This window comes from Coffea arabica, chromosome 11e (assembly GCF_036785885.1).
Source record: "Coffea arabica cultivar ET-39 chromosome 11e, Coffea Arabica ET-39 HiFi, whole genome shotgun sequence".
Classification (NCBI taxonomy): domain Eukaryota; kingdom Viridiplantae; phylum Streptophyta; class Magnoliopsida; order Gentianales; family Rubiaceae; genus Coffea; species Coffea arabica.
The window spans coordinates 48580862-48601070 of NC_092331.1; the positions used below are offsets into that span (position 1 = coordinate 48580862).

A 20209-nucleotide genomic window follows, 5' to 3' on the forward strand; every position below is an offset into this window, starting at 1 on the left:
AAGAGCTCCGTTGCCAAAAGAAGCCTTGATCTCAAAGTTGGCTTACAGGTAACTCCGCGCTCGGAAAATCGAGAATTAAATGCCAGCTTAGGCTTAGAGGTAACTTTTGGTTCCTGTGGATCCCTAATTTATGGTTTAGGAGGCTTCCATTATTTTCCTCCTCAATATCATGGTCATAGTCCAATGCCCCTACAGCAAATTGGCCCAAATAAGTTTGCTACCCTTTGGCTCGCAACTGTGGGGCAAAAACCACCACATTGTGCTAGGTTGAGCGTGTTCACCACTTCACCACTTGAGGAGGAGGAGCATTCTGCTACCCCTCTTTGGGAGGGGAAGAAGGAAGATGATTCTTCTTATAGGAAGGAGATGAAGAAGGAATCTTGTTTTGTTCCCAACATTGTATTAGACAATAGTCTTCAACTCGAGGTAGAGGAGCATGTTCATTTCTATATTGACGCAAAGACAGGATACAAATCAAGGACAGATTTTATTTCTATCTTCATGACAATCCTCATCTGGAAGAAGAACAAAATCTAGTAGTACACAAGAAACTGCTGCAAAAATCTGGTAGAGCTAATCTGAAAGCATCTAAGCTAATTTGATACAAACTGGATGAGGTACTCATCAAGTGTGGTGTATTTAACATCAGGATAGAGCTCCGTTGCCTCCATGCCAAAAGAAGCCTCGATCTCAAAGTTGGCAATTTCTCCCTTCACGAAAAATGTGTATGCCAAAGACAGGAGCAATTTTAATGGCATTGAAGCCTCTGCGAAAGATACAAGAAAAGAAAGCAATTTGATTAGAACGTGGAATAGTAGATGCTATTGTATTAAAAATTAGCAACTTGTGCACTTTTTTCTTATTGTTAGATGACCTTGAATTTTCTTAAGAACTTCGTCCCCTGGAACGTAGATCTTTTCGAGGGTCTTGCCAATTTTCTTTTCCCACAATGATACTATTTCGTTGTAGGACAAGGTGTTGGCAGGGGGTGTAATGTACACACTCTTGTTCAGAGTCCTTGGGTCATCTGCTGCTTTGATGGTGTATGCAGCAATGTCTTCTTCCTTGGTGAAAACAACTGCAACGAAACATGAAATTGAACAAAAAATTGAGAACGATGAACTCTAAAAGATGATACTAAACCAATCAAGATATGCAGCAGACAAGCCCCTTTCGGATACCTTTTGGATTTCCATCGCCAAGAATGACAATTTTGTCTCTGGGAGGGCTTGCAGAGAGAGAGTCTCCAAAGTTGTTGAGGATATAATTCAAGTAACCAGCAAATCCGTTAGATACTAAATAAGTGTAAGGTATCCCTTCTGTTGGTAATAGTTTGTAATGAGTATGTTGAAATCCATTGTCCCACATTGAAAGAGGATAAAGTGCATGTTGCCTATATATGAGTCATTGTCCTATTCCTTTACAAACTTGTTCCAAGATAATAGTTTGGAGGGAAAGTTTGGTGGGAAACTTATTTCAAGATATATAAAATCTTGACAAGGGCACTTGGGCACTTGGATCTTTATTGAATAGTAGGATTTCGACAGAATTAAATTACTTTTACTTTTCATTTGATAGTTCTTAGACTTTGTTGTATCCTAGAGGTAATTTGTCTAATAGAGGCAAATAACACCTTAAGGAAAGTGCTTTCACGCCTCAAAGTCTCTGTATTTGTCTAGTATAGTTTTGTTCTTTACTACAGTTTAATAACAATCTTAAGGTGTTATTATCAACAATGGAGTCAAGTTCTGAATCTGCGTTCAAAGTGATGAATCAGGACTTCGTGAAGTTGGACAGATTCGACGGCACTAACTTCTCCCGTTGGAAGGATAAGATGATGTTTTTCCTGACGGCTTTGAAGATTGCTTACGTTTTGGATCCTTCTCTTCCTGAAATTCCAGAACCTAAAGATGGTGATTCTGATGAAGTCAAGGCACAACACAGGAAACGCGCAGAGGACGAGTTGCTGTGCAGAGGACACATCATGAACACTCTTTCTGACCGCTTGTATGATCTATATACTGCAGTCAAGTCGCCAAAGGAAATCTGGAATGCGCTGGAATACAAGTATAATACGATGAAACAAGGTGCGGATAAATTTCTGATTATGCAATATTTTGATTTTCGTATCATTGAGAATTCTTCTCTTATGGATCAGATTCATGATCTCCAAGTGATTGTGTCTAAGTTACATGATCTGAAAGTGGAGATATCTGAATCCTTGCAAGTTGGAGCAATTATAGCCAAACTTCCAACTAGTTGGAATGACTATAAGAAAAAGTTGCTCCATACTACTGAATCATTCACTACAGATCAGATTTTAAAACATTTGCGTATTGAAGAAGATACCAGAAATCTTCAAAAGAAGCAAATAGAATCTGATGTCAAAGTGAATGCTTTAAGTGAGAAGAATTCACAGAATTTTTCTGGTTCCAAAAGAAAGACTCCAGATGCAAGTACATCTAAGGACAAGAAGAAGAATAGAATCTGCTATAAGTGCGGCAAGAAGGGACATTACAAGCGTGAGTGCAAAGCAGATAGCAACAAAAAGCAAAAGAAAGACAATGCCAAAAATGCAAATCTGGTTGAACAAGATGTTGCTGAGATTGTTGCAATGATTTCGCATTGGAACATTGGCATGATTTCTGAGTTGCATGTGGCTGCTGCAACCAAATCGTGTGACTGGTGGTATGATTCTGGTGCCACCGTGCATGTTTGTAATGATAAGTCCCAATTCAAGACTTATGAAGAAGTTCCTGATGGTCATAAAGTATTGATGGGAAACCATGATACAGCAAAGGTCATTGGCATAGGAAGTGTAGACTTGCAGTTTACTTCCGGAAAGAAACTTATACTGGCCAATGTACTTCATGTTCCAGAAATTAGGAAAAATCTTGTGTCGGCTGATGCCTTAAACAAAAAGGGGCTAAAGGCTGTAATAGAGTCTAATAAGCTTATCTTCTCTTTGAATGGTGTATTTGTAGGCAAGGGATACTCTTGTGATGGAATGTTCAAGTTATGTATCAATAAAAATAATGTTTCTGTGTATATTGTTGATGCTTCATATTCTCTTTGGCATGGTAGATTAGCGCATACTAATCATAAAACTTTGCAGTTTATGTCTAAACATGGGCTAATTTCGTTCAAAGATAATGTTGAAAAAAGGTGTGAAACATGCATACAAGCAAAAATGACCAGATTACCTTTTCCTAAAGCAGAAAGAAACAATGAATTGTTGGATCTTGTTCATTCTGACGTTTGTGAATTTAATGGGTTTCTAACAAGAGGAGGAAATAAGTATTTCATCACATTCATTGATGATTATTCAAGATATGTGTATGTTTACTTGATGAAAACGAAAGATGAGTCATTTCATATGTTTAAGTGTTACAAAAATCTGGTGGAAAATCAACTAGGAAAGAAGGTTAAAATTTTGAGGAGTGATAGAGGTGGGGAATATCTCCCTGCTGATTTTTCTCAATTTTGTGAAGAAAATGGAATTATACACCAAACTAGTGCACCTTATACTCCGCAACAAAATGGTTTGGCAGAAAGGAAAAATAGAACTTTAGGAAATATGGTAAATGCCATGATTATAAGTTCTGGACTGCCTAAAAATTTGTGGGGAGAGGCCTTACTGGCTGCTTGTCACATACATAATCGAGTAACTTCGCTTAAATCGAAGGTATCACCATATGAATTATGGAAAGGTAGAAAACCAAACTTGAAGTATTTTCGAGTTTGGGGTTGTATAGCCTTTTATAGAGTCCCTGATCATAAAAGGACAAAATTGGGACCTCGAGCACTTAAAAGTGTGTTTGTAGGCTATGCTGAAAATTCAAAAGCATATCGGTTGCTAGATTTAGATTCTAACGTCATTGTGGAATCTAGAGATGTCGAATTTTTAGAAGATAAATTTCTTTATAATTCGACAATGAGTACAGATCCAAGCCAAGAGCCACCGCCTGTTTCCAATGCTAGACCCTCCAATAATAATAAAAGGAATGCAGGGGACATTCCAAGTGAGTTAAGGAGGAGTCAAAGGCAACGGAAAGAAAAACATTTATCCTCTGATTTTATAGATTCACAAGCTATTGTTTTCCTAGTTGAAGGCGATAGACAGTTTCTACTTGACAAGATTCCTATCTTGTTAACTGTAGAAGATGACCCTAAAACTTTTAGTGAAGCTATGAAATCGAGAGATGCATCGTTTTGGAGAGAGGCAATTAATGATGAAATGGATTCATTATTAAGTAATAATACTTGGATCCTAGTTGATTTGCCTCCGGGTTCTAAACCAATTGGCTGTAAGTGGGTATTTCGAAAGAAATATGCTACTGATGGATCTGTACAAACTTTCAAGGCAAGATTAGTAGCAAAAGGATTTAGGCAAAAGGAGGGAATCGATTATTTTGATACTTATGCACCAGTGGCTAGAATTACATCTATAAGAGTACTATTAGCATTGGCTTCAATGTTTGATTTGTGTGTACATCAGATGGATGTGAAAACGGCCTTTTTAAATGGTGACTTAAATGAAGAGGTGTATATGGATCAACCAGAAGGTTTTGTTCTACCAGGGAATGAAAAGAAAGTTTGCAAACTAACAAGGTCTTTGTATGGTCTAAAACAAGCGCCTAAACAGTGGCATCAAAAGTTTGAATCTGCTATACTCTCTAATGGTTTTAAATATAATAATGCTGATAAGTGTATTTATTCCAAGTTTACTAGAGAGTATGGTGTGATAATCTGTCTATATGTAGATGACATGCTAATTATTGGTACTAATTACAAAGGCGTTGAAGAAACTAAGAAGTATTTGTCTTCTATATTCAAGATGAAAGATCTTGGAGAAGTAGATACTATCTTAGGAATTAAAGTTAAGAGACATAGTGGGGGCTATTCTTTAAGTCAATCTCATTATGTTGAGAAAGTTTTGAACAAGTATCAACATTTGAAGATAAAAGAAGTAAGCACTCCTTATGATCCTAACTTTAAGTTGTTTGAAAATTCTGGAAAGCCAATTGCTCAATTAGAGTATGCTAGTGCAATTGGTAGCCTAATGTATGCTACACATTGTACTAGGCCAGATATTTCATATGCAGTTTGTAGACTCGCTAGATACACTAAGAATCCTGGTATAGAGCATTGGAAAGCTATAGGTAGAGTGCTTGGATATCTTAAAAGGACAAAAGATTTAGAGCTTTCCTATAACAAATTTCCGGTTGTACTTGAAGGTTATTCCGATGCAAGTTGGGTAACCAGTGTATGTGACAAAGTGTCTACTTCTGGATGGATTTTTATGTTGGGTGGAGGAGTTGTTTCTTGGGCATCAAAGAAACAAACAGTCATAACTCATTCCACCATGGAGGCTGAGTTTGTAGCCTTAGCAGCTGCATGCAAAGAGGCCGAATGGCTAAGAAACTTACTGTTAGACATCGAGTTGTGGCCAAACCCGATGCCAGCCATTTCTTTGCATTGTGATAGCGAAGCCACTATGTCTAGAGCGTTAAATAGAATATATAACGGCAAATCTAGACATATAAGTCTAAGACATGAATATGTCAGACAATTATTGAACGATGGCATAGTCACAGTAGTGTATGTTAGATCATTCAACAATTTGGCGGATCCATTCACTAAAGCTCTCTCAAGAGATGTAGTGAAAGCAACGTCATTGGGAATGGGGTTAAAACCCATTGTCTAAAACCACTAGTAATGGTAACCCAACCTCTCTTCTAGCACTAACACTAGGTGAAAGGTTTAAAGGGTAATAACAAGTTACTAATAAGTGGTTGTGAGCACTAGAAATTGTATCATACCATTCCAAGGTACTAGTGCAGTTTGATACATAAGAGGCTGAGTATCATACTCTTAATGAAGTTAAATATGGTTTCATAGTGCCTTGGTAATAAAGGCTAGAAATGTACTTCACCTATATGATCATGGGAGTGGTGCCGCTCCCAGCAAAAGTGGGGGTTTTCTTTTGTAAATGATCATGAATCTAGGATGGAGCACACGGCCAGTAAAAGTGCTAAAATCATTTCGTGAACTATTCTCCGAAAAGGTATAATCTTGTGTGTGCTATTTCTGTTTTAACTTTAAAGTTATGGTTTAAGCAATGTAGCCACCATAACTTGTTAGAACAAGTGAAATATTTACACTAAGAGAAGGGTTTAAGTTCACAAACACCTTTCTCTATGCAAGATAATATGAGTGCTGATTTGATTTCATTACAAACTAAGTGGGGGATTGTTGGTAATAGTTTGTAATGAGTATGTTGAAATCCATTGTCCCACATTGAAAGAGGATAAAGTGCATGTTGCCTATATATGAGTCATTGTCCTATTCCTTTACAAACTTGTTCCAAGATAATAGTTTGGAGGGAAAGTTTGGTGGGAAACTTATTTCAAGATATATAAAATCTTGACAAGGGCACTTGGGCACTTGGATCTTTATTGAATAGTAGGATTTCGACAGAATTAAATTACTTTTACTTTTCATTTGATAGTTCTTAGACTTTGTTGTATCCTAGAGGTAATTTGTCTAATAGAGGCAAATAACACCTTAAGGAAAGTGCTTTCACGCCTCAAAGTCTCTGTATTTGTCTAGTATAGTTTTGTTCTTTACTACAGTTTAATAACAATCTTAAGGTGTTATTATCAACAATGGAGTCAAGTTCTGAATCTGCGTTCAAAGTGATGAATCAGGACTTCGTGAAGTTGGACAGATTCGACGGCACTAACTTCTCCCGTTGGAAGGATAAGATGATGTTTTTCCTGACGGCTTTGAAGATTGCTTACGTTTTGGATCCTTCTCTTCCTGAAATTCCAGAACCTAAAGATGGTGATTCTGATGAAGTCAAGGCACAACACAGGAAACGCGCAGAGGACGAGTTGCTGTGCAGAGGACACATCATGAACACTCTTTCTGACCGCTTGTATGATCTATATACTGCAGTCAAGTCGCCAAAGGAAATCTGGAATGCGCTGGAATACAAGTATAATACGATGAAACAAGGTGCGGATAAATTTCTGATTATGCAATATTTTGATTTTCGTATCATTGAGAATTCTTCTCTTATGGATCAGATTCATGATCTCCAAGTGATTGTGTCTAAGTTACATGATCTGAAAGTGGAGATATCTGAATCCTTGCAAGTTGGAGCAATTATAGCCAAACTTCCAACTAGTTGGAATGACTATAAGAAAAAGTTGCTCCATACTACTGAATCATTCACTACAGATCAGATTTTAAAACATTTGCGTATTGAAGAAGATACCAGAAATCTTCAAAAGAAGCAAATAGAATCTGATGTCAAAGTGAATGCTTTAAGTGAGAAGAATTCACAGAATTTTTCTGGTTCCAAAAGAAAGACTCCAGATGCAAGTACATCTAAGGACAAGAAGAAGAATAGAATCTGCTATAAGTGCGGCAAGAAGGGACATTACAAGCGTGAGTGCAAAGCAGATAGCAACAAAAAGCAAAAGAAAGACAATGCCAAAAATGCAAATCTGGTTGAACAAGATGTTGCTGAGATTGTTGCAATGATTTCGCATTGGAACATTGGCATGATTTCTGAGTTGCATGTGGCTGCTGCAACCAAATCGTGTGACTGGTGGTATGATTCTGGTGCCACCGTGCATGTTTGTAATGATAAGTCCCAATTCAAGACTTATGAAGAAGTTCCTGATGGTCATAAAGTATTGATGGGAAACCATGATACAGCAAAGGTCATTGGCATAGGAAGTGTAGACTTGCAGTTTACTTCCGGAAAGAAACTTATACTGGCCAATGTACTTCATGTTCCAGAAATTAGGAAAAATCTTGTGTCGGCTGATGCCTTAAACAAAAAGGGGCTAAAGGCTGTAATAGAGTCTAATAAGCTTATCTTCTCTTTGAATGGTGTATTTGTAGGCAAGGGATACTCTTGTGATGGAATGTTCAAGTTATGTATCAATAAAAATAATGTTTCTGTGTATATTGTTGATGCTTCATATTCTCTTTGGCATGGTAGATTAGCGCATACTAATCATAAAACTTTGCAGTTTATGTCTAAACATGGGCTAATTTCGTTCAAAGATAATGTTGAAAAAAGGTGTGAAACATGCATACAAGCAAAAATGACCAGATTACCTTTTCCTAAAGCAGAAAGAAACAATGAATTGTTGGATCTTGTTCATTCTGACGTTTGTGAATTTAATGGGTTTCTAACAAGAGGAGGAAATAAGTATTTCATCACATTCATTGATGATTATTCAAGATATGTGTATGTTTACTTGATGAAAACGAAAGATGAGTCATTTCATATGTTTAAGTGTTACAAAAATCTGGTGGAAAATCAACTAGGAAAGAAGGTTAAAATTTTGAGGAGTGATAGAGGTGGGGAATATCTCCCTGCTGATTTTTCTCAATTTTGTGAAGAAAATGGAATTATACACCAAACTAGTGCACCTTATACTCCGCAACAAAATGGTTTGGCAGAAAGGAAAAATAGAACTTTAGGAAATATGGTAAATGCCATGATTATAAGTTCTGGACTGCCTAAAAATTTGTGGGGAGAGGCCTTACTGGCTGCTTGTCACATACATAATCGAGTAACTTCGCTTAAATCGAAGGTATCACCATATGAATTATGGAAAGGTAGAAAACCAAACTTGAAGTATTTTCGAGTTTGGGGTTGTATAGCCTTTTATAGAGTCCCTGATCATAAAAGGACAAAATTGGGACCTCGAGCACTTAAAAGTGTGTTTGTAGGCTATGCTGAAAATTCAAAAGCATATCGGTTGCTAGATTTAGATTCTAACGTCATTGTGGAATCTAGAGATGTCGAATTTTTAGAAGATAAATTTCTTTATAATTCGACAATGAGTACAGATCCAAGCCAAGAGCCACCGCCTGTTTCCAATGCTAGACCCTCCAATAATAATAAAAGGAATGCAGGGGACATTCCAAGTGAGTTAAGGAGGAGTCAAAGGCAACGGAAAGAAAAACATTTATCCTCTGATTTTATAGATTCACAAGCTATTGTTTTCCTAGTTGAAGGCGATAGACAGTTTCTACTTGACAAGATTCCTATCTTGTTAACTGTAGAAGATGACCCTAAAACTTTTAGTGAAGCTATGAAATCGAGAGATGCATCGTTTTGGAGAGAGGCAATTAATGATGAAATGGATTCATTATTAAGTAATAATACTTGGATCCTAGTTGATTTGCCTCCGGGTTCTAAACCAATTGGCTGTAAGTGGGTATTTCGAAAGAAATATGCTACTGATGGATCTGTACAAACTTTCAAGGCAAGATTAGTAGCAAAAGGATTTAGGCAAAAGGAGGGAATCGATTATTTTGATACTTATGCACCAGTGGCTAGAATTACATCTATAAGAGTACTATTAGCATTGGCTTCAATGTTTGATTTGTGTGTACATCAGATGGATGTGAAAACGGCCTTTTTAAATGGTGACTTAAATGAAGAGGTGTATATGGATCAACCAGAAGGTTTTGTTCTACCAGGGAATGAAAAGAAAGTTTGCAAACTAACAAGGTCTTTGTATGGTCTAAAACAAGCGCCTAAACAGTGGCATCAAAAGTTTGAATCTGCTATACTCTCTAATGGTTTTAAATATAATAATGCTGATAAGTGTATTTATTCCAAGTTTACTAGAGAGTATGGTGTGATAATCTGTCTATATGTAGATGACATGCTAATTATTGGTACTAATTACAAAGGCGTTGAAGAAACTAAGAAGTATTTGTCTTCTATATTCAAGATGAAAGATCTTGGAGAAGTAGATACTATCTTAGGAATTAAAGTTAAGAGACATAGTGGGGGCTATTCTTTAAGTCAATCTCATTATGTTGAGAAAGTTTTGAACAAGTATCAACATTTGAAGATAAAAGAAGTAAGCACTCCTTATGATCCTAACTTTAAGTTGTTTGAAAATTCTGGAAAGCCAATTGCTCAATTAGAGTATGCTAGTGCAATTGGTAGCCTAATGTATGCTACACATTGTACTAGGCCAGATATTTCATATGCAGTTTGTAGACTCGCTAGATACACTAAGAATCCTGGTATAGAGCATTGGAAAGCTATAGGTAGAGTGCTTGGATATCTTAAAAGGACAAAAGATTTAGAGCTTTCCTATAACAAATTTCCGGTTGTACTTGAAGGTTATTCCGATGCAAGTTGGGTAACCAGTGTATGTGACAAAGTGTCTACTTCTGGATGGATTTTTATGTTGGGTGGAGGAGCTGTTTCTTGGGCATCAAAGAAACAAACAGTCATAACTCATTCCACCATGGAGGCTGAGTTTGTAGCCTTAGCAGCTGCATGCAAAGAGGCCGAATGGCTAAGAAACTTACTGTTAGACATCGAGTTGTGGCCAAACCCGATGCCAGCCATTTCTTTGCATTGTGATAGCGAAGCCACTATGTCTAGAGCGTTAAATAGAATATATAACGGCAAATCTAGACATATAAGTCTAAGACATGAATATGTCAGACAATTATTGAACGATGGCATAGTCACAGTAGTGTATGTTAGATCATTCAACAATTTGGCGGATCCATTCACTAAAGCTCTCTCAAGAGATGTAGTGAAAGCAACGTCATTGGGAATGGGGTTAAAACCCATTGTCTAAAACCACTAGTAATGGTAACCCAACCTCTCTTCTAGCACTAACACTAGGTGAAAGGTTTAAAGGGTAATAACAAGTTACTAATAAGTGGTTGTGAGCACTAGAAATTGTATCATACCATTCCAAGGTACTAGTGCAGTTTGATACATAAGAGGCTGAGTATCATACTCTTAATGAAGTTAAATATGGTTTCATAGTGCCTTGGTAATAAAGGCTAGAAATGTACTTCACCTATATGATCATGGGAGTGGTGCCGCTCCCAGCAAAAGTGGGGGTTTTCTTTTGTAAATGATCATGAATCTAGGATGGAGCACACGGCCAGTAAAAGTGCTAAAATCATTTCGTGAACTATTCTCCGAAAAGGTATAATCTTGTGTGTGCTATTTCTGTTTTAACTTTAAAGTTATGGTTTAAGCAATGTAGCCACCATAACTTGTTAGAACAAGTGAAATATTTACACTAAGAGAAGGGTTTAAGTTCACAAACACCTTTCTCTATGCAAGATAATATGAGTGCTGATTTGATTTCATTACAAACTAAGTGGGGGATTGTTGGTAATAGTTTGTAATGAGTATGTTGAAATCCATTGTCCCACATTGAAAGAGGATAAAGTGCATGTTGCCTATATATGAGTCATTGTCCTATTCCTTTACAAACTTGTTCCAAGATAATAGTTTGGAGGGAAAGTTTGGTGGGAAACTTATTTCAAGATATATAAAATCTTGACAAGGGCACTTGGGCACTTGGATCTTTATTGAATAGTAGGATTTCGACAGAATTAAATTACTTTTACTTTTCATTTGATAGTTCTTAGACTTTGTTGTATCCTAGAGGTAATTTGTCTAATAGAGGCAAATAACACCTTAAGGAAAGTGCTTTCACGCCTCAAAGTCTCTGTATTTGTCTAGTATAGTTTTGTTCTTTACTACAGTTTAATAACAATCTTAAGGTGTTATTATCAACAATGGAGTCAAGTTCTGAATCTGCGTTCAAAGTGATGAATCAGGACTTCGTGAAGTTGGACAGATTCGACGGCACTAACTTCTCCCGTTGGAAGGATAAGATGATGTTTTTCCTGACGGCTTTGAAGATTGCTTACGTTTTGGATCCTTCTCTTCCTGAAATTCCAGAACCTAAAGATGGTGATTCTGATGAAGTCAAGGCACAACACAGGAAACGCGCAGAGGACGAGTTGCTGTGCAGAGGACACATCATGAACACTCTTTCTGACCGCTTGTATGATCTATATACTGCAGTCAAGTCGCCAAAGGAAATCTGGAATGCGCTGGAATACAAGTATAATACGATGAAACAAGGTGCGGATAAATTTCTGATTATGCAATATTTTGATTTTCGTATCATTGAGAATTCTTCTCTTATGGATCAGATTCATGATCTCCAAGTGATTGTGTCTAAGTTACATGATCTGAAAGTGGAGATATCTGAATCCTTGCAAGTTGGAGCAATTATAGCCAAACTTCCAACTAGTTGGAATGACTATAAGAAAAAGTTGCTCCATACTACTGAATCATTCACTACAGATCAGATTTTAAAACATTTGCGTATTGAAGAAGATACCAGAAATCTTCAAAAGAAGCAAATAGAATCTGATGTCAAAGTGAATGCTTTAAGTGAGAAGAATTCACAGAATTTTTCTGGTTCCAAAAGAAAGACTCCAGATGCAAGTACATCTAAGGACAAGAAGAAGAATAGAATCTGCTATAAGTGCGGCAAGAAGGGACATTACAAGCGTGAGTGCAAAGCAGATAGCAACAAAAAGCAAAAGAAAGACAATGCCAAAAATGCAAATCTGGTTGAACAAGATGTTGCTGAGATTGTTGCAATGATTTCGCATTGGAACATTGGCATGATTTCTGAGTTGCATGTGGCTGCTGCAACCAAATCGTGTGACTGGTGGTATGATTCTGGTGCCACCGTGCATGTTTGTAATGATAAGTCCCAATTCAAGACTTATGAAGAAGTTCCTGATGGTCATAAAGTATTGATGGGAAACCATGATACAGCAAAGGTCATTGGCATAGGAAGTGTAGACTTGCAGTTTACTTCCGGAAAGAAACTTATACTGGCCAATGTACTTCATGTTCCAGAAATTAGGAAAAATCTTGTGTCGGCTGATGCCTTAAACAAAAAGGGGCTAAAGGCTGTAATAGAGTCTAATAAGCTTATCTTCTCTTTGAATGGTGTATTTGTAGGCAAGGGATACTCTTGTGATGGAATGTTCAAGTTATGTATCAATAAAAATAATGTTTCTGTGTATATTGTTGATGCTTCATATTCTCTTTGGCATGGTAGATTAGCGCATACTAATCATAAAACTTTGCAGTTTATGTCTAAACATGGGCTAATTTCGTTCAAAGATAATGTTGAAAAAAGGTGTGAAACATGCATACAAGCAAAAATGACCAGATTACCTTTTCCTAAAGCAGAAAGAAACAATGAATTGTTGGATCTTGTTCATTCTGACGTTTGTGAATTTAATGGGTTTCTAACAAGAGGAGGAAATAAGTATTTCATCACATTCATTGATGATTATTCAAGATATGTGTATGTTTACTTGATGAAAACGAAAGATGAGTCATTTCATATGTTTAAGTGTTACAAAAATCTGGTGGAAAATCAACTAGGAAAGAAGGTTAAAATTTTGAGGAGTGATAGAGGTGGGGAATATCTCCCTGCTGATTTTTCTCAATTTTGTGAAGAAAATGGAATTATACACCAAACTAGTGCACCTTATACTCCGCAACAAAATGGTTTGGCAGAAAGGAAAAATAGAACTTTAGGAAATATGGTAAATGCCATGATTATAAGTTCTGGACTGCCTAAAAATTTGTGGGGAGAGGCCTTACTGGCTGCTTGTCACATACATAATCGAGTAACTTCGCTTAAATCGAAGGTATCACCATATGAATTATGGAAAGGTAGAAAACCAAACTTGAAGTATTTTCGAGTTTGGGGTTGTATAGCCTTTTATAGAGTCCCTGATCATAAAAGGACAAAATTGGGACCTCGAGCACTTAAAAGTGTGTTTGTAGGCTATGCTGAAAATTCAAAAGCATATCGGTTGCTAGATTTAGATTCTAACGTCATTGTGGAATCTAGAGATGTCGAATTTTTAGAAGATAAATTTCTTTATAATTCGACAATGAGTACAGATCCAAGCCAAGAGCCACCGCCTGTTTCCAATGCTAGACCCTCCAATAATAATAAAAGGAATGCAGGGGACATTCCAAGTGAGTTAAGGAGGAGTCAAAGGCAACGGAAAGAAAAACATTTATCCTCTGATTTTATAGATTCACAAGCTATTGTTTTCCTAGTTGAAGGCGATAGACAGTTTCTACTTGACAAGATTCCTATCTTGTTAACTGTAGAAGATGACCCTAAAACTTTTAGTGAAGCTATGAAATCGAGAGATGCATCGTTTTGGAGAGAGGCAATTAATGATGAAATGGATTCATTATTAAGTAATAATACTTGGATCCTAGTTGATTTGCCTCCGGGTTCTAAACCAATTGGCTGTAAGTGGGTATTTCGAAAGAAATATGCTACTGATGGATCTGTACAAACTTTCAAGGCAAGATTAGTAGCAAAAGGATTTAGGCAAAAGGAGGGAATCGATTATTTTGATACTTATGCACCAGTGGCTAGAATTACATCTATAAGAGTACTATTAGCATTGGCTTCAATGTTTGATTTGTGTGTACATCAGATGGATGTGAAAACGGCCTTTTTAAATGGTGACTTAAATGAAGAGGTGTATATGGATCAACCAGAAGGTTTTGTTCTACCAGGGAATGAAAAGAAAGTTTGCAAACTAACAAGGTCTTTGTATGGTCTAAAACAAGCGCCTAAACAGTGGCATCAAAAGTTTGAATCTGCTATACTCTCTAATGGTTTTAAATATAATAATGCTGATAAGTGTATTTATTCCAAGTTTACTAGAGAGTATGGTGTGATAATCTGTCTATATGTAGATGACATGCTAATTATTGGTACTAATTACAAAGGCGTTGAAGAAACTAAGAAGTATTTGTCTTCTATATTCAAGATGAAAGATCTTGGAGAAGTAGATACTATCTTAGGAATTAAAGTTAAGAGACATAGTGGGGGCTATTCTTTAAGTCAATCTCATTATGTTGAGAAAGTTTTGAACAAGTATCAACATTTGAAGATAAAAGAAGTAAGCACTCCTTATGATCCTAACTTTAAGTTGTTTGAAAATTCTGGAAAGCCAATTGCTCAATTAGAGTATGCTAGTGCAATTGGTAGCCTAATGTATGCTACACATTGTACTAGGCCAGATATTTCATATGCAGTTTGTAGACTCGCTAGATACACTAAGAATCCTGGTATAGAGCATTGGAAAGCTATAGGTAGAGTGCTTGGATATCTTAAAAGGACAAAAGATTTAGAGCTTTCCTATAACAAATTTCCGGTTGTACTTGAAGGTTATTCCGATGCAAGTTGGGTAACCAGTGTATGTGACAAAGTGTCTACTTCTGGATGGATTTTTATGTTGGGTGGAGGAGCTGTTTCTTGGGCATCAAAGAAACAAACAGTCATAACTCATTCCACCATGGAGGCTGAGTTTGTAGCCTTAGCAGCTGCATGCAAAGAGGCCGAATGGCTAAGAAACTTACTGTTAGACATCGAGTTGTGGCCAAACCCGATGCCAGCCATTTCTTTGCATTGTGATAGCGAAGCCACTATGTCTAGAGCGTTAAATAGAATATATAACGGCAAATCTAGACATATAAGTCTAAGACATGAATATGTCAGACAATTATTGAACGATGGCATAGTCACAGTAGTGTATGTTAGATCATTCAACAATTTGGCGGATCCATTCACTAAAGCTCTCTCAAGAGATGTAGTGAAAGCAACGTCATTGGGAATGGGGTTAAAACCCATTGTCTAAAACCACTAGTAATGGTAACCCAACCTCTCTTCTAGCACTAACACTAGGTGAAAGGTTTAAAGGGTAATAACAAGTTACTAATAAGTGGTTGTGAGCACTAGAAATTGTATCATACCATTCCAAGGTACTAGTGCAGTTTGATACATAAGAGGCTGAGTATCATACTCTTAATGAAGTTAAATATGGTTTCATAGTGCCTTGGTAATAAAGGCTAGAAATGTACTTCACCTATATGATCATGGGAGTGGTGCCGCTCCCAGCAAAAGTGGGGGTTTTCTTTTGTAAATGATCATGAATCTAGGATGGAGCACACGGCCAGTAAAAGTGCTAAAATCATTTCGTGAACTATTCTCCGAAAAGGTATAATCTTGTGTGTGCTATTTCTGTTTTAACTTTAAAGTTATGGTTTAAGCAATGTAGCCACCATAACTTGTTAGAACAAGTGAAATATTTACACTAAGAGAAGGGTTTAAGTTCACAAACACCTTTCTCTATGCAAGATAATATGAGTGCTGATTTGATTTCATTACAAACTAAGTGGGGGATTGTTGGTAATAGTTTGTAATGAGTATGTTGAAATCCATTGTCCCACATTGAAAGAGGATAAAGTGCATGTTGCCTATATATGAGTCATTGTCCTATTCCTTTACAAACTTGTTCCAAGATAATAGTTTGGAGGGAAAGTTTGGTGGGAAACTTATTTCAAGATATATAAAATCTTGACAAGGGCACTTGGGCACTTGGGGCACCTTGGGGCTTTCTGAAAGGGTGTCAATCAGAGGTAGTTAATGGCGGTTGGCGGTTACATTTTGCAGACATATCTGTTAATTGGCTAACTACCCAAACGCCTATTCAATAAAGATTGCATCCTCTGATAGTGCCTTGAATAGGTGCTTCAATCCTTTTAAATAGTAGGATTTCGACAGAATTAAATTACTTTTACTTTTCATTTGATAGTTCTTAGACTTTGTTGTATCCTAGAGGTAATTTGTCTAATAGAGGCAAATAACACCTTAAGGAAAGTGCTTTCACGCCTCAAAGTCTCTGTATTTGTCTAGTATAGTTTTGTTCTTTACTACAGTTTAATAACACCTTCTGCCTCAATAGCTCTGCGGATCTCAACCTTGGTCCTGTTTAAGCTAGCAGCAGGCTCAACAGCGTTCGCACGATCCACATCAACCCCAAATTCAGAAGGTAAAAATCTCTGAAACCAAATACAGCTCCTTCTTTAGGAATATGGAAGTCACAACTCACAAAGGGACAAACGCAAAAAATAAAAATCAAGAAAGAATTTGTAACACTGTATTGTGCTTACTTTGATGTTTCCAGCTTCTTTAATTGCTTCAATAATCTTAACTTGATGAGCTACCAAATCTCCCCCGACTGCAGAGATCACTATGTCAACTTGTTTGATTGCATTTACCAACTGCTGATGATTGTGTAGATCTCCCTGTTCAGCCCATACGTACATGTCAGTTTCTATAATTTATTGAAAAAAAATTGAAACACTATTTAGACAACGAAGAAAGAAATAACAGCACACATGAAGAAATATGACTCCCAAACTCTTGAAACTCTCGATGATGGCTGCCCTCTTAGGATCTGAAATTGTGCTTTCTCGGACCAGTGCAAACGTTGGGTGCCCTGCTTTTGCGCTCGCTTCCACTAAATATTTCCCGATGTTTCCAGTGCCGCCAATGATCAAAATCTTGCTTTTCACATCCATTTCCAACTCTAGGATAGTAGACTACTGCTGCAAAATTGGATGGAAACCGTAAATTGATTAGCTGAACAGATGCAGAAATGTGCCTATAGGCTGCAGCTTCGTGCAGGGTTAATTTATAGAGGAAAAAGTATTGAAACTGGCAAGCAACGCTGTCGCTGCAGTTTCCTTTTGATGCTCTATTGGCTTCTGAAATTTCTAAAGTGCTCCAAGAACCAATCAACGGAAGTTAGACAGTTGAACATTATCACGAGGTTTCCCAAAAAATCATAGCACTAACGGATTCTTATTGGCCAAGATGCGCAATGTGTAGGGGTGCCTGGCAATTGCGAAAGAGGAAGGTCAAAGTCAATTGAATGTCCTTGTGAAGTGAAACTACTCATACGGGAGATTTAGTGGTAGGATTTCGTCCCTGAATTAGTGATGACCAAACCTGAAGTAAGTGCTGATGTTGAACAAAATGTTGAAGTGAACAAAAAGAGCATAAACTTAGTACTAAACGTTAACAATGTGCTAGAATCTCTTCATTTGCACCGATACCACGAGAAAAAGAAAATGAAAAGAACAACATTTTGTTTATATTTCATCATATACTGATAGAAGCCTGTATTCATAGGCATTTAATCCAGACAATACAATTAATAGACACAGTTTGCTTAGACACTACAATTCAGAAACTAGTCAAGGAATGGAGTCAATCAAGAGATTTATTAATTTTTTTTGTCACAATCTATGGATGAGGATGGAATTAGCCATAAATCTCTCATTTTTAAGGGTCTCTTTTTTCTTTTTCTTTTTTTTTTAATTTCTTGCTCATTAATGTTTGTTGGGGCAGGTGGTATTTTGAGCTAACTTCTGTGCATTTTGGATTAGTCCAACTTCCAACCCTTAAATATTCATCCCAAGGACATAATTAAAGATGGTAGAGCTTCGCTAATTAAAAATCTAGTTAATTTGTTTAATATCCGATTTGGTAAGCTTGTCCAATTAGTGCTAAACCCTTAGGGCATGTTAAAATATATTTACAAGGCACTGTGCAGTGTGCACTAGACCAGCCTTGGGCATGTCCTAACCTATGGACAATGTGATTTTTGAAAGCTAGATCCTCAAATGATGATATATAGTCAATTTGTTCATTTAAGTTCCAACGTCTTTTGCTTATAGCATTAAGAGCATAGATTGTAAAATATGGTATGGGTATAATACGAGGTATATGTATGCCTATTATACAAGATTTATTTTCAAAAGTACAATTAAAAATTTGGCATGTTCGGCAAAATTACTCATATAAATTTGTATGTGTATAGTACGAACATATTTGAAAATTATGGAACTAAAAATATAGATAAATTTAGTATAATTTTCAAAGAATATGCCACTTCTATACCAATCTTAAACTTATTTTAATGTATGAGATGTTAAATTTATTAAAATTTTGTTATCATATTATTTAAATATGTATAAATCTACAATTGTTACATTATATGTTGTTCTTATTTTGTATATAACTCATGAACATGTCATTATCATTAAATTTTAATTTTTTTTAAAAAATTGAAATATAATTCACGAAGTATAATACATAACAAAAATTTATTATGTGTTTCGTCTAGTTAATTGAAAAGTATGAGCATTTTTCAAAATATTTTTGAAATCTAGGAAATATGGAGTTTTTTGAATGAGACGTAAGAATGAGTATTATATAAATATACTACAAATGCCTCCTAACTAGGACTAAGAGAAAACAACCGGAACAAACTAACATCTTCAAATCATTTGCACGTATTACATCCCTTCTTTCTTCAAGTATACCTACCCATATTAATATCCTACCAGAAAAAAATCAATTCAGATTAATATCCTACCCATAGTTTCCTTTTGATGCTCTATCGACTTCTGAAATTTCTAAAATACTTCAAGAACCAATCAACGGAAGATTAGACAGTTGAACATTCTCACGAGGTTTCCCAAAAAATCATAGCACTAACGGAGTCTTATTGGCCAATTGCGAAAGAGAAAGCTGCTCAAAGTCAATTGAATGTCCTTGTGAAGTGAAACTACTCATGTGGGACATTCAGCGGTAGGATTTCGTCCCCGAATCAGTGATGACCAAACCTGAAGTAAGCGCTGATGTTGAACAAAATGTTGAAGTGAACAAGAAGAGCGTAATATTGGCCACCACATTAATTGGGGGATGGGAAGTTAAGGGTTCAAACCTTGCCTCCCATCAATGTGCCTCAATATGAGATTTGTTCTAAATTCATATGAGTGTGTGGTGCACCCGTCTGATCTGATAGTGGTTCAGTCCCCGTCAGATTCCTCCGACTCAGTTGGGCCTTCCCAAAAAATAGATTCCCCTCTCTCCCGCTCCATAGGAGTAGGAGTAGGTTAACATGTGCCATTAAGACAAAAAAAAAAAAAAAAAAGAGCATAAACTTAGTACTACTAGGGGGAAAGCCGCGCTAAGCACGGGAGTTTTGACCTATGTGATAATTGATTTAATTAGAACTGCATGGTAATTAGTTTAATTGAATCAGTTGAAGTGCATGAAATTATAAGTAAATTGGCCAAATCAACAAACTTATAAAGGAAAAAAATTTATAAGTAAAATAAATAGGATTGTAGTAGATAATCACACCATACCATAATAACAATAACAAAAATATTATTATCCTTGTCCCTATACCATTATAACATAATCATAGCCATATTTAATCAACAATTAACATACTTAAACTATAAGGCTAAATTTAGATCCTACCTTGGTCATGAAATTATAGTCAATAGATAATCTTTAGTCACAGTTTAACCACCTATAGCCACGAACATCGGATTTTGGAAATATAGTTAAAAGATATAAAAAGTTTCCTATGGATATTGATATGTATGTATCAAGTATTCCATAATGAAATT

General features: G+C 36.4%; 1 protein-coding gene across 1 annotated transcript; it reads right to left on the bottom strand.

Annotated features, from left to right (window-relative positions):
• Positions 1-465: 465 nt before the first annotated feature.
• On the bottom strand, positions 466-17660 carry LOC113719681 (phenylcoumaran benzylic ether reductase POP1-like). The gene is made up of 6 exons (XM_027244952.2): positions 17117-17660; positions 16889-17023; positions 16666-16777; positions 1182-1316; positions 875-1078; positions 466-766 (listed from the first exon to the last, which is right to left on the bottom strand). The coding sequence occupies exons 1-6, from the start codon at positions 17297-17299 to the stop codon at positions 594-596; spliced, it is 942 nt and encodes a 313-aa protein (XP_027100753.1). The 5' UTR covers positions 17300-17660; the 3' UTR covers positions 466-593.
• Positions 17661-20209: the final 2549 nt, after the last annotated feature.

What these genes read in the sequence shown, in the direction of transcription:
- LOC113719681 (XM_027244952.2), bottom strand. Translation starts at nt 17,299, where the DNA reads ATGGATGTGAAAAGCAAGATTTTGATCATTGGCGGCACTGGAAACATC. An exon ending in AAGAAGCTGGAAACATCAAA is followed by an intron (nt 16,778 to 16,888) that starts GTAAGCACAATA and finishes ATTTGGTTTCAG; the next exon opens with AGATTTTTACCTTCTGAATT. An exon ending in CAGAGCTATTGAGGCAGAAG is followed by an intron (nt 1,317 to 16,665) that starts GTGTTATTAAAC and finishes TACCAACAGAAG; the next exon opens with GGATACCTTACACTTATTTA.